The sequence below is a fragment of the Carcharodon carcharias genome, chromosome 34, assembly GCF_017639515.1.
Source record: "Carcharodon carcharias isolate sCarCar2 chromosome 34, sCarCar2.pri, whole genome shotgun sequence".
NCBI lineage: Eukaryota > Metazoa > Chordata > Chondrichthyes > Lamniformes > Lamnidae > Carcharodon > Carcharodon carcharias.
This window is the reverse complement of record NC_054500.1, coordinates 3,549,553-3,564,615: the sequence shown is the minus strand read 5'-3', so window position 1 is coordinate 3,564,615 and position 15,063 is coordinate 3,549,553. Positions and strand designations below refer to the sequence as shown.

Below are 15,063 nucleotides of genomic sequence, written 5' to 3'. Positions count from 1 at the left end.
AAAAGTTATTTGTTTATTCATGAAACATAAGTAAACAAACAGGCTTCAGCATCCGTGGGGAATGGGTGCTGCCATCTAACCCAAAATGCTGTTTCCGAAGAGTTTTTAACCAATCACAAAGCGTCTCGGTGATCTTGTGCTGATGCGGTGTGTTGAGGTCTCCTGAGAGGTGCAGAAGTGGAGCATGAGAATCGAATGAACAGCACTGAGGGAACAGGGTGCTACAGAACAATGGGAGCTGTGACCGGAGTGAGAGCCTGCCAATAACAACCACCGGTCAGGTTGTCCATTTTTAGTGGTTCTGTGAGAGTGAGGCTAATAGGGAACAAGTGTTAGTGCCATTTTACTATGAACTGTGGGGAGGGTGAAGGTTCGCCTGGTGTGCATCATACTCTTGCACCAGCCCTGGGGGCAGCAGACACATGGGAACACCACCTGGAAGTTCCCCTCCAAGGCACTCACCATCCTGACTTGGAAATATATCGCCGTTCCTTCACTGTCGCTGGGTCAAAATCCTGGAACCCCCTTCCTAATAGCACTGTGGGTGTACCTACACCACAAGGACTGCAGCCGTTCAAGAAGGCAGCTCACCACCACCTTCTCAAGGGGCAATTAGGGATGGGCAATAAATGCCAGTGACACAGATCATCCAAGAAATAATAAACTGAAGAGTGTATGCAGTATTTTCTGTTCTCCTTTTCCCTTTTTGACGCTGTTATTTTGTTTAGTTCGGGATTTATGGTAAAACACACCTTAACTAATTAGAAATACTGCTAAAGTCTAAACCAGGAACAACCAGTGTTCAGAAGCCAGAAAGCTGTGAACTTTCACACGGAATGTGTGTGGTGGACGCACTTGTGAAGGTGATCACCCCGCCCAACACAGCAAGATCATCCGGGTGCCATCAGTCACCGAGAGATGAGGTTGGAATTGAAGGAACGTGAAACTTTGAGCATCACACCCCTCTCCCAAAAGACGGTATAAAGAGCGCCAACTGTATATTCACTTTTTATTCTATGCTTCCGGCTTGAGTCCACACCATGGATTTTGGGTTAGGTAAGAGTAAAACACACGAATATACTAATGTATACAGCGTATTATAATGCAGAGTTGGGTTTAAGTTGCAATAAGTGAGTGCAGAGTTGGGTTTGGGTTTAAGTTGCAATTAGTGAATGCAGAGCTGGGTTTGGGTTTAAGTTGCAATAAGTGAATGCAGAGCTGGGTTTGGGTTTAAGTTGCAATAAGTGAATGCAGAGCTGGGTTTGGGTTTAAGTTGCAATAAGTGAATGCAGAGCTGGGTTTGGGTTTAAGTTGCAATAAGTGAATGCAGAGCTGGGTTTGGGTTTAAGTTGCAATAAGTGAATGTAGAGCTGGGTTTGGGTTTAAGTTGCAATAAGTGAATGCAGAGCTGGGTTTGGGTTTAAGTTGTAATAAGTGAATGCAGAGCTGGGTTTGGGTTTAAGTTGCAATAAGTGAATGCAGAGCTGGGTTTGGGTTTAAGTTGCAATAAGTGAATGCAGAGCTGGGTTTGGGTTTAAGTTGCAATAAGTGAATGCAGAGCTGGGTTTGGGTTTAAGTTGCAATAAGTGAATGTAGAGCTGGGTTTGGGTTTAAGTTGCAATAAGTGAATGCAGGGCTGGGTTTGGGTTTAAGTTGCAATAAGTGAATGCAGGGCTGGGTTTAAATTGGCTCTCGCTGTCCATTAGTAATGTTGGAGTTGTAACTTTACTCAGTAATGTTGAGAAGGTTGGTGAGGAACCTTCTCGTTCAGGCGGTATCTCAGTAGCTGAACCCTAGTACTGGGATTTGAGAGTTTACTCGGGTTCTTGTCCTGTCTAAACCCCGGAGAGGTGGGGAGAGCCCTGATATTGGTGTTAGCAAGAAACGATTTCAAATATCAGCTCTCCTTAATAGTTCGATCAAATCCACCTTTTAAATTCTAGGGAGCACAGCCCTGTAATTAGTCAATGATCAGTAATTCAGCTACTAGTTAATCCTTTCACTTTATCATTTGTTTTTAAAAATAAAACACAACTATATTTCAAATAATTAAACTGTAATTATTGTAGTTTTAATTATTGAAACAATATCCTTGGGCACAGATGAAAGAATTAGGGTGATCCCTCCGCCTCCCTTAACACTTTTTTGTGGTTTCTTAGCTTTGCCAAAGCGAGAGAGGCAGGAGGCTGACATCACAGTATCAGTTCCAGATTTACATTATTAATGTTAAAAATCTAGATCCTCCTACTGAGAATGGGGAGCCCTAAACACATTAAATAATTGTTTATTTTAATAGTTTATTTGTTTAGGAGGCAAACGTATTGTGAAATATACCTGTTAGGTATAACACTTTTGGATCAAATGCTGTGCTGATACAAGTATCTACTTACTTTTTAATAATTAATTCTAGGTTTATGGGCATAGCTGGCATTTATTGCCATGCCGAGTTGCCTTGAGCAGGTGGTGCTGAGTTTATTTTTTGAACCGCTGCAGTCCATGTAGTGTATGTATACCTGCAGTGCTGATGGGTAGGGAGTTCCAGAATTTGGACCCAGTGACAATGGAAATGCAATGATATATTTTCAAAGGTGTGAAGCTTTGAGGGGAATTTGGGGCTTGTGGTGTTCCAATCACCTGCCTGGTGAATGAATTATTAAAAAGTAAGTAGATACTTGTATCAACACAGCATTTGATCCTATATAATCCTCTATAATTTTGGAAATTCGGAGTGTGTAATCGCAAAAGCAAAGATCTCAGTTTCACCTGAAACACAAAACAATTAAGCAAAAGTTAGACTGTTGTTCACTTGTAACATTGAATCACAACATTGTTCCACTGTAATTGTGTAAAATATTACTACTATAAATAATTCATTGTAAAAAGCCATGAATATTGTAGCCTCTTTTATACAAATGTTTCCTACTTAATTAGGGGCTAACATTGTGTAGAGTCCCTTCAGCTATAGGTACGAATCAGAAAAATCTTGTTCAATTCCCAGATTGTGCATAGTCAGCTCCCTAAGAATTGCGTTACGGAAATTGTGGGAAGATTCATGAATAATGTACACTTGATGGGGGCAAGACTGAGATCATCTGTGATGCTTATTGTCTGGATTAACATAAAGTAATGGCCAGTTAAGAGGGGATTGAATTTCAGAGGATCTCCCAAAATAAGGCCCCAGATGCTGGCTGGGCCAGCATTTATTGGCCATCCTTAATTGCCCTTGAGAAGGTGGTGATGAGCTGCCTTCTTGAACCGCTGCAGACAATGTGGTGTAGGTACATCCACAGTGCTGTTAGGGAGGGAGTTCCAGGATTTTGACCCAGCGACAGTGAAGGAATGGTGATATAGTTCCAAGTCAGGATGGTGAGTGACTTGGAGAGGAACTTGCAGGTGGCAGTGTTTCCCATACATCTACTGCCCTTGTCCTTGTAGGTGGTAGAGGACGTGGGTTTAGAAGGTGCAGTGCCATTGTGCATTGGTGGTGGAGGGAGTGGATGTTTAAGGTGGTGGATGAGGTGCCAGTGAAATGGGCTGTTTTATGGAGCTTCTAGTGTTTTTGAAGCTACACTCATCCAGGCAAGTGGAGAGTATCCCATCACACTCCTGACTTGTCTCTTGTAGATGGAGTTAATGTAATACAGTGAAATATGGAGATGGTTGGTTCTTGTTGATCCACTGGCAGATTCCCACTGGGTAGTGGTGGGTGAATACCAAGTGGGTGGGAAGGACGATTGCAAGATTAGCCCTCGGTGGGTGTTTTGGTCAGAAAGTGAAGAAGTTGATGTTGTTACTCAAGGAGGCTGGGTGCTTGGATGGGCCCTATAGAGAAAGCCAGGAGAGACACATAGGGAAACTGTGGGCTAGTCCAAGGGAGATAATGGTAGGAGAGCTGAAAGGCAGTAGGGTAGTGATTGATTTGGGGTTGGAAGCAGCGGTGGAGTGCACGGTGCCTGAGAAGAGAGAAATAAAAGGTGACAAGTTCAAGTTGACAGAAAAGTTCAAGAGGAAAAAAAAATGGCAGTAGTTGGCAATGCTAAAATGTTTTCATGAATGAAGGAATGCAGGTTATATAATCATGGCAGACATTAGAAAAGATGTGTCCTAGTTGTAAATGGAGAATAAGGAGGTGACAGGAGGGAGAAGTTTAAGATAAATCATACTTTGTTGGCCCATGTTTCCAAACTGCTTGAGACCAGCTAAGGTTTTTGCACCTGCGTGTGTGTGCTTTTTGTGGGGGTGGTGCAGGGTGGAGGGCAGGATAACTCCCATCTCCTGGTCAAAGGAATTTCTTTCAAAACCAAGACTGTGATTATTGGCACATCTGCCCATCAGAAAAATGTGGCTTTAAGTACGAATAGGGAGTGGCAACATGGGAAAGTGGTTCAACATCAGCCAAGCAAATCCTCCACATTAAAGCATAAAAAAACACCCCCAACCAAATGAATGGGGTTGAGGTTATAAGTGGCGATTTTTTAAAAAAACTTGCGATTAATTTTGTTTGTTAGAATTCTATGTTGCTGTGATATAATTAAAACATCATACCAAAAGTTACTTGATGCAGTTAGAAATTTATAAATGAGCAACATTTTGCCACCTGTCACTCTATAAGGCACAGATTTCTCTTGCACTTTGGACAATCATTTAAGAATATGTCAGTAATCATTACGTTTTGACCACACCTTCAGTCGCCTCCCTTCATTATCTGAACTCCACACCTGTTTCATTCCATTGCCCAATAGAAGAGCTTTGAGGTGTTCTATACTGTGCAAAGTAACTTTAAGTAAATTTTATTTTTCCAAGTAGTTTAAGAAAAACTAGGCGACTGTTGTCTTCACGTTTGCGAGATTTCTGACTGGCTGAGAGACGTTGGGCAAAAAAATCTTAATTATGGGTAAGTGTAGATGTTAATGGGATGGGACTCAGTAACTGGATCCCAGACATTTAATTCCTAGGCAGGAATTCTTTCTATAAATTTCATCTTTATGTAACTTGCATGTAGTTTTGTGGAAGTTGTGTTAAGACTAGTGAACTGCTGTCAGTGATAGCAGCCCCATTGTGTTTCATTTTAGTAATGGAATCATACAGCTCTCCAGGGCCTCTTTAAAAGAGCTATCCATAAATCCAAATAGCGCTGCAAATCTTTCCCCTTCCAATATTTATCCAATTCCCTTTTGAAAATTACTACTGCTTCCACCACCCTTTCAGATATTTGCATTTGAGATCTGAAAGATTGTTTATATATTTTTTAAAACCTTATGTCGTTTCTGGTCCATTCCCAATTACTACAAACCTGTCTCCTGTCCTGTCAGTGGAAACAGTTTCTCCCTGTTTACTTTATCAAGACACTTTTTAAAAATAATTTTGAACGCCTCTAATTAAATCTCCCTTTAACTTTCTTTGTTCAAAGGGGAACAATCCCAGTTTTCTCTACTCTCCATAAAGAATATCTTCACAAAATTTATCAGCTTTCTTTCTCTTGAAGAATGAAGTATTTAAAAGCAATGTAAATCTGAAAATTCTTTTAATGTATGTTGGACTCTGAAGGCTGTCAGTCAAAGGAACCTTGAATTCCATCTCTGCACGATTGTTCAAGATTATATTCTGTTAGAAGGGAGAGTGTAAAATCTGAAATGTCAGAACATGCAGTACTGCTGTTAACTTGGCACTGATGCTGAGATAATCATTCTGGTGTCCACCTGTCCTTGGATAATGAAAGTGAACAGAAGGAACTTTCACCACTTACAGACACTATGAGGCTATTGAGGGAGAAAATAATGCAGAGGAAGCTGAACAGTTAAGAATATACAGAACAGGACAATATCAGATGGAGGGGTTCATTTACCACACGTCCCTCAAAGCATTTTCTTTGTAAAAATGTCATCCAACTCCCTCTTTAAAATGGCTGAGTTTATCAACCTTTGATTCTAAATCCTTCCCACCCACCGTGTAAACTAATTACATTCGATTTGCACATTTCCTCCCATGTTCCCCCTCTCGCCTTGCCAAACCCTTCAGACATCCTTAAGACCAAGGTAAACAATGTCTTGAGATTAATTTGCTGATGTTTTTTGGGAACTTGAATACTTCAGTATGATCTGTTGTCTTGAAGTGTAAATATACTTTACTACCATACCTCTGAGCTGGTGGTGCTTTATTGCCAAGATGTTTCATTGCCTCTTTCCCAGTGCCACATATCCTGTCCATAACATGGTGCCCGCACTGGACTCTAGCTGGGAAGGAGGCAACTCCCTTTATTTTCTGTTTCATGTGCTGTTAACAAGATCAGAAGAAGCTTCATGCTGCATAATGTGAGATGGTTTAACAATGTCATCAGAATAGTTTATTCTGCAATATTATCACATCAGTAATGGGCAAATTGAAGTTTTCTTGTTCAACCCCTTGTTAAGTGGACATTTTTTGACCTTTTGTTGGCTTCATTTTAGTTTTGAACTGCTTGACTTGGTTTGATGCTTATTGTGAAGCTGGTGTGATCCCATCCAGACTGTCAATGGGTCATTACCAGAATATGGCTACAGAATTCACCTACACCACACCACAACCTCTTCTTAACTCACCAGGCCCCTCCTTCTTTCCCATCTCTTCTTATCTCTCCTCTCCTTTCCATCTCTCTCCGCCTGTGTCTGTCTATCCCTCTCTGTCTGTCTCTCTGTATAAGAGGCTTTATGTCACTGATTGCATGTCATATCATCCAAAATCCATTTATGCGTGGTGCAGTACAGCTTGCCCTTGAGCAAAATGTTCTTCAACTCCAAACTTGCAGCAAGCATGAAGTGTGAACAGGGAGTGACTCCAACAACCACTCCCCACCCAGCTGCACTCTCACCAACATAGTCCCCAGTGTTTGGGGATGTGTTGTGTCTGTACACATTTACAGGTCGTCCTCTTGTGCTGTATGTGACAAACAAACCCTATCCATTCAGACATGACACACTTCATGTACATGGTTGTCACTCAGCACCAACTTAAAAGCAAAATACTGCAGATGTTGGAGATCTGAAATAAAAACAGCTGGAAAAACTTAGCAGGTCTGGCAGCACCTGCAGAGAAAAAAAGAGTTAATGTTTTGAGTCCAAAATGACTCTTCTTTGGAACAGTTCTGAAGAAGAGTCATATCGGACTTGAAATGGTAACTTTGCTTCACTCTCTCTCTCTCCCTATCTCCAAAGATGCTGCCAGACCTGCTGAGTTTTTCCAGTACTTTGTTCTTATTATCGCACACTCTTACTTTAATTTTCTTTCTTTTTCTGCTTTGTTCAGTAATACATTGCAGTCTGTTGATATGTTCGGTGTTAAATATTGTGGGGATCAATTTTGGGGGGTGATTGTTAGTCACAGCAAAATGATCGAGCTGCAGGAGTCAAACATGTGCCCAAAGTAGCTCACTGGATTGATGTTTACCGATATTGAGTAATGTAGGGGTGGGCCTTGTGTTCCTTTCGGGACAGTTCATATATTTTTAATGGACTAGAGAAACATGTCTGCTCTTTCTGGTTTCACAATATCAAACCTTTGTTGCCCAGGGAAATTTGTCATCCGGGTTCAAGGAATGGTAAGGCTACTGACCGACTCCATTCAGTCTCTGATCAAAGCTAGTGAGAAATCTCCATGCTTTATTTACCTGTGCCTCTGTCCCTGTATGTGTGTTTCATTGGCTTTGCCTGGGCTGCCTTCTTCAGTTAAATAGCCCACCGACATTCATTTTTAAGTTCAAAACTGAGTAATCTTTACTTGGGATGAGGTACTGATGCCACACCGCATCAAAGGGCAAAGGGAAACAACCCTCGAGAGTTGTTACTCTATTTTATGTTGTTCCTTGATTTAAAAGGAATAATAATTCTTGAGCCTCTATTTTATTCCTAAATGCCTATCCCATGTGCTATTTTGCAATTGTTTAGTCTAATTCTGAAATGGTCTTTTGGAATCAGATTTTGGCAAGTCCTGTGAGAAAAAGGAGAAGGACAAGTGCACTGAGAAGAAAGAAAAAAGCAAAGAGCATAAAAAGGTAACCGATCACTTAATTTCAACCCTACTCTTTTTCCATTACCCAGCTCTCCCTCTTTCACACACCCATCCCCCCAGTGAGTAACAATGTACAGAGCAAACAAGGGTTTATTTTGGTGTGTGTGCATGTGTCCCTCTCTCTTTTTAGGTAGCAACTAGCAGATGTGAAGTAATTGGCCCAAATGTCCATTCTTCACCTGTGAGTTTATTGGTGAACATTGACAGATTATTCTGTCATGGGGTGCATTGGCACCTGAACCCAGTCTGATCCTCATCTGCCAGGAGTTACAGGACAGGGACAGATTACCCAGGCTGATTCTCCCTGACTCCCACACTCCTGAACCACAGTTATAGGACCAATTCCAATTTACCCATTGCCATTGTTCTACTTACTGTAATGCTCATTTCTACTTTGTTCCTGTTTTTAAGGCGTCTTTAAAATTAATCTCAATTTGTCAATAATTTTGCCCATGGCTTCAATGTTTTGTGGATGTTAGACAGATTTGTTTCACAGCAGATAGAGTTTCATGTGGCTCTCAAACATGCAGGTTATTTCATTCCTGCTTGTTTAACTCTCTTCCAATGTCACTCCTATGCAGTTTGATCATATCTATTAAGTTCATGAGTTTTTTTTAAAGGAAAGATATTTTTGTGCTGAGAACCTTTCTTCAAGGCAGTCCTACAACTCGGGGAACTGACATTGATGAACCAGTCTGTCCCCTCAAACCTGTTTTCTTTAATTGATTCACAAGATGTGGGCTTTGCTGGCTGGGCTAGCATTTATTGCCCGTCCCTAGTTGCCCCTGAGAAGGTTGGGGGGGGGGGGGGGTGGGGGGTGGTGTGTGAGTTGCCGTCTTGAACCGCTACAGTCAATGTGGCGTGGGTACACCCCCAGTGCTGTTAGGAAGGGAGTTCCAGGATTTTGACCCAGCATCTGTGAAGGAACGGCGATATATTTCCAAGTCAGGATGGTGTGTGGCTTGGAGGGGAACCTCCAGGTGGTGGTGCTCCCATTTATCTGCTGCCCTTGTCCTTCTAGGTGGTTGTCATCGTAGGTTTGGAATGCTTGATGCATTCTAGGGTGTGTTCAATTGTGCAAATGAATCATTTTGACCAATTAATGTGGCACTGACCCTTTTTATTCCTCCCCTACCTGTCCCACCATCTGTCTACTCCTACTAATTGCCTTTTTCAATTTTAGCAGCAGCTACCGAGTTCCATTTTAAAATAATTTAATGGACTACACTCGCACAACCCATTTTTTGGAATTTAACGTTTTAATTGTTCTGTGTGCATGCAGCAAAATATTTTCTAACTTTTTTTGCTTTTCCCCCAATTTGTGGCTTTTTGCTAACATCTCAATTGCCAACGGAAGCCAAGGTGTATTTTCAACTTGTGCTGCAGATAGACCAGACATTGTAGAAACTGCTGGATTTTTTGGTTCCATTGTGGCTGACCCTAAAAGTTTTATGCCACAGCAGGGAGTTAGAAATAGACCCGGTTTATCACCAGTTACTGTATAATTTTTCAGAATCACTAGGACTATGCTTTGATGATCCAATAACCTAATAAGGACAAATAAACCACAAACTTGTTAGCCTGTGGCATTCTATTCCCCAGAGAGCAGAGGAGGCTGAGTCTGACAGATTCTTGCTTGACAAGGGAGTCAAGTGTTAAGGGGACAGACAGGAAAGTGAAGCTGAGACCACATCAGATCAGCCATGATCTTATCAAATGGCCTGCTCTTCTTCCTAATTCGTATGTTCATGTAAACTTGTGACCTCCCCTTCATTCCTGGCAAGAGCCTAGTAAATCGACAGTGCACCTACCCTATTGGCTTTTATATCCCTCCCATAATATGTTTTCCCAAAACCGAATATCATACTCTGATTGCATCCCCATTAAGGTCACACAAGAGGTTCAGCATTTGCTTGGTCTTTATATTCTGCATCTCTGGGTAATATAATGAAACTTTCTGCCGAAGTTGTACTGAAATAAATTGGATTGAAACAGAAGGTTGAAATAATGAAGTTTTATCAGCTTCATGTCCTCCATTCCTCCACGATCCCCATTATAAGGGTTACTTTGCTTATGGGACAAAAGTGAAAGAAAGAAGCTTCACTTTATATCACATCTTTCACAGCTCAGGATGTCTTGAGATGCTTTTCAACCAATTAAAGTCACTATTGCAATGTAGGAAGTGTGGAAACTGAGTTGTGCATAGCTCGATCCACCAACCAAATAAATAACTGGCTAAGAATGTGTCTTGCTCAGTGATTCATGGGTTAAATCATTTGAAGAACCTTTCATTTCTCACATGCTAACAACAATCTTTTCACAATCCTTAATCCCAAATTAGGTTCCAGAACAAACAGTCAGATTTGTTGGTGGTAACACCCAGCAGTAACCAGGTCCAAACTTTCATTGATTAAATATTGTAACTCACTCTGTAGAATTATACAGCTGCTAATTCTAATCTTGTTGGCTTGGAACATTGCCTCATAGCACATATTATCAAAATAAACTCTTGTTCTAAAGATTGCAGGTTGTTTAAATACAATATTATGGCAAGAGGGAACATTCTCCAGATTAAATTTCTTGGTGACTATTTCCCCATCCTTTCTTCCCTTCCTCTTCTGAAGTGTCATTGGGTTTGGTTCCCTGGGGGTCCAGCTAACCAATCAGCATTACCCACACAGCCATTCTTTATCTAGAGTCTAGACCATGAATGTCTGTGCACTAGCCGCTAAGTTGAAGCACTTTCTACCGTAGCGATTAAGAGCAGACTCTCTGCATTCCCCCTTATCCTAGTTGTTGCAATCACTGAGACACAATACCCTTCTAAACAACCCCGCACGCTCTAGAACAAGGGTCTATTTTGATAATAGCACTGTGTGGAACTGTTCTAGGCCAAGAAGATTGAGATCAGTGGCTGTATCATTGTACAGGCTGAGTCATAGCATTTAATCAATGGGAGTTTGGACCTTGCTGCACTGCTGGGTCACCACCAACAAATTTTTGTTCAGGAACCTAACTTGGGATGAAGGAGGACTGTTTCCTACATTACACACAAATTTTAAGTGTAGTAAACGGCAGACAATTTGCATGCAAAGATACAACAATGTAATAACGACCAAATTATTGGTTCTTGGGTGTTGATTGAGGAATTAATATTAGCCAGGACATCAGAGACAACTCTGCTAGTTGTCTTCCAATAATGCTGTAGATCTTTTATGCCCATTTGAGGATGCAGATTTGGTTTACAGTCTCATTCAAAAGAATACACGTCCAACAGTGCAGCATTCTCTCAGGACTGCACTGGGAGTGTCTGCCTGGGTTCTGTCATCAAGACTCTTGAGTGGAACATAAACCCTCAGCCTTACCTGATTTAGAGGCGAGAGTGTTACACACTGAGCCATAGATGGCAATGTGAAGACTATTGTAGAATTAAATTTCTGGTAATGCTAACCAAACAAATCCAAATGGCTGAAGGTCTGATTGATTCTGATCCTGACTGGTTTACTTTCTTTACAGAAGGGAGATAATAGTACATCTTCAAGTTCCAGCAGCTCATCCAGCTCCAGTTCTTCAGAGGGTGAGGGAAAAGGAAAGGTAAGAATAGCCCATCATTGAACTCAGTGGGATTAGGGTGGGATGGGGTACAGTTGTGGAAGAAAGAGATGGCTTTTGTTTTTGCTGGAATTGTCCTCTGTCCCTCACATCACCTGTTTCCTGGTTTGCAGCACTGTACATTTGAATTCTAGCCTGAAGCAGAGTCAACAACTTGCAAGCATAAAAACTGCTGCAGTCCTGGACAGATGCATTTCGAGCACTGTTTAAGTCATGATACAGTGTTCCGATTAGTACAGTGCACTGCCAACGTATCTTAATTAGTGTCAGGCTTTAGGCTGGGAGGTATAGACTAGATTGAGAAATGTGACCGACATAATGGTACAACCTGGTTTAGACCAACTTTCACGAGTATATAATTGCTGCAAGGTACTAGGGTATAACCTAAAGCAAGTTGATATTTAAAACATTACAAACAGCAAAATCTCTCATTGACATCAACTGGCTAAGCCTTTTGTACCTATGTGTGGGCTGGAATCACACATTCACCAGAAAATTCCAGGTGAGGAAGACCATTGGGCCCACCATTTTCTCAGCCATTCAGAAAAATCCTACATTTTCTCTCCACTCCACCTTTTTATCAGTGCATCTGATTAGTTCCTAAATGATTTAAAGTCTTTTTACCTTCCCACCTCTATCCATTGCAAGTGTTAATCGCTCTGTGAAGAACCTGTCTTACTAAAATAAAAGCAAATTACTGCAGATGCTGGAAATTGGAAATAAAAACAAAGTGCTGGAAGAGCCCGGCAGGTCTGACGGCTTCTGTGGACAGAGAAACAGAGTTAACCTTTCAAGTCCAATCTGATTTTTCTTCAGAACCGTTAACTCTTTCTCTCTCCACATTGTGCTGGAAGAACTCAGCAGGTCTGGCAGCATCTTTGTTGTCTTCTTACTAGTTTGAACCTCTATGTCCTTGTCCTCCTCAATTTAAAAATATTCTTAATGATGCCAGTCACTGTGACTGGTGGGTGTTTGAAGTGCTGAGGGATTTACCTTTCAGCAGTGACACATCACTTACCCTACTGCTTCCTCCCTCCTCAAAACCTGATTGAAGGTTTTTCCTGCTGTCTTTCCTCTTTGACAAAACTCATTTGATACCCAAGGCCTAATAAACCTGCTGCTTCCTGGCTGTTTGACATAAGTCCTGCCATTGATGAATATGACCCATGTACAAGCTATGTTGGGCATATATCTGCAACATAGTGTATCCTGCACTATGCTGGGCAAGCAGCTTTTCCTTAACATAACAAATGCTTGCTATTGCATTTGTTGGCTTCATCATGTTGAACTTGGATTGTTGAGTAACCAAAGAGTTAAGATCACCCTGTTTGTTACCTGATCCTACAAAGTGCTCAAGGCATATTTGGGTGTGTTAGTCAAATAGCAGCATATCATTCTGCTTTGCAATCGAGATGTAATCTAATCCTTCACGAGTATCTGATGCACTCTGCATTCTCTGGTTTATCATTGGCAATAAAACCTGTAAAACTACTGTTCAAAGGAGTCATTAACTAAAAGATTACCAGGGTTTATGTTCAGTTAGGAGTTTTTAAAGTCATTTTCCTGTTGTCTGATGATAAAATGTATTAGGAGCCAGAAGATGCTGGAATGTGGGCATGTGCGTGACTCCACACAATCTTGGGAGGGACCTACTTAGACCATATCCTCTCCACATACAGATGCTTGCTAATTCCAACTATTTACATGACAGAGTAACTCTTTTTGGTGGAGAGAAAGGCTTGTTATAAAGCACATTTCAATGTCCCCTAAGTGCATTACAGCCAATACAGTACATTTGTAGTGTAGTCACTGTTGTAATGTAGGGAACCCAGCAAGCCCCCACAAATAGCAATGTGATAAGTGGCCAGATCAACTCTAAGATGTTACTTGATGGTTAAATATTGGCCAAGACTCTAGGAAGAACACTCACTCTTTTTCAAAATAATGTCCTGGGATGTTTTACATCCACCTTAGCAGGTAGATGGCACCTTCGTTTAATGTCTCATCTGAGAGAGCACCTCTGACAGTGCAGCATGCTTTCAGCATCGCACTGCAAGTGTTGGTCACAGTCTCACCCAGGCTTGCTATAAGATGCTGGAACAGGCTGCACACGATGAGGGGATGCAGCTCTGACTTGATTTTTCCATTTAGTGAGCTCCTAAAACATCTTAGCTTGCCTGGTGATTCAAAGTGTCAATTGGTTGACAGGTTCTCAATGCTGCCTCAGTTTGCTGATGACAACTGGATCAGGATTGAGGATACCTCTAGATGGGGAATTAAAAAAAGCTAGTTCCTTTTCCATCTCAGCTGGAGAGTGTTTGAACATTAGGCTCAACCTTGCTGATACCATCTGCATCAAAAGAAATTGGCCCTTGCCAATCAGGCACTGCTGCAGCTCAACCATCATTGCAGTCCCAAGGTAGTGATCTGGGCACAAGTGATTTTTATTTTGAGAATGTGCAATTTTAACTGATGTTTTTCTCTTCATCTAACAGTGTGCTGGTGAAAAGGTGAAGAAGCATAAGAAAAAGGAGAAAAAATGCAAAGGAGAGAAAGGGAAGCATAAACATTGCAAATAATGGCAGCAAAACACTTGTAGAAGTGACATTTGTGCACGTGTCTAATGTCCTGGCCTTTCACTTTTTAAAGATGAAGTTTCTTCCTTTACACGCTTGGTTTATGGCCCTTCTTCCACTATTAATTGTTCATAGGCAGCCATTTAATTTTGGGACATGATGTACTCAGATTATTAGTTTTTAGCTGTGTGCGCTAGTCCAAGTAACTTTTCAGCATAGGTCTTTGTTAGTTTTCTATTTCTCCATCTCTGCTGTGAAAATTCATATTGACCTTATAAAGGACTGAGTTGTTTTTACTGAACTCTGACAAGTTGTACAAATTCCACCCCCCCGCCGCCCCAGCGCCCCCCCCCACCCCCCCCCGCCCCACCCCCCACCCCCCCCCCCCACCCCCCAATCCCCCCACCCCCCCCCACCCCCAGAAGTGGGATGGGGATGTTAAAATATAAAAACTCTTTAATGATAGACCATGAAATCTGAACCATGGCACACAACAGGTCATAGCTTACCGGACTAGGTCAGTGGGAATAACATGCTACTTAAGTTGGCAAGACCAAAACAAAAAGTGACAGCTCCTTAATGAACTTCATAACACTCAAGCTTTGTGATTAAGTGGGAGTGGCATTATTAGAAAAATGGTTGCTTAAAGATGTGTGCTTTAAAAAAACACTATTTTGTTAATCACTTCAGTTACTGCTTCATAAAGTGCATGATCAAAATATTAACTTTTGATAATGGAGTTAAATGATTATAATGTAAGCTTTACCAATTAAAAACAGCGAGTAACCAGCATGTGCGTAATGCAATTTTTTCAATGCAAACTCAAAACTTG

At 41.4% G+C, this 15,063-nt stretch overlaps 1 protein-coding gene across 3 annotated transcripts; it reads left to right on the top strand.

Annotated features, from left to right (window-relative positions):
- Positions 1-886: 886 nt before the first annotated feature.
- On the top strand, positions 887-14,527 carry LOC121272726 (protein FAM133-like). Of its 3 annotated transcripts, none has more exons than XM_041179502.1 (5): positions 887-1,056; positions 4,807-4,894; positions 7,950-8,026; positions 11,560-11,637; positions 14,151-14,527. In XM_041179502.1, the coding sequence occupies exons 2-5, from the start codon at positions 4,891-4,893 to the stop codon at positions 14,232-14,234; spliced, it is 243 nt and encodes an 80-aa protein (XP_041035436.1). In that variant the 5' UTR covers positions 887-1,056; positions 4,807-4,890; the 3' UTR covers positions 14,235-14,527. The 3 variants fall into 3 exon arrangements, with proteins under 3 accessions (XP_041035436.1, XP_041035437.1, XP_041035434.1); XM_041179503.1 differs by having other exon boundaries at positions 4,804-4,894; XM_041179500.1 differs by lacking the exon at positions 4,807-4,894.
- Positions 14,528-15,063: the final 536 nt, after the last annotated feature.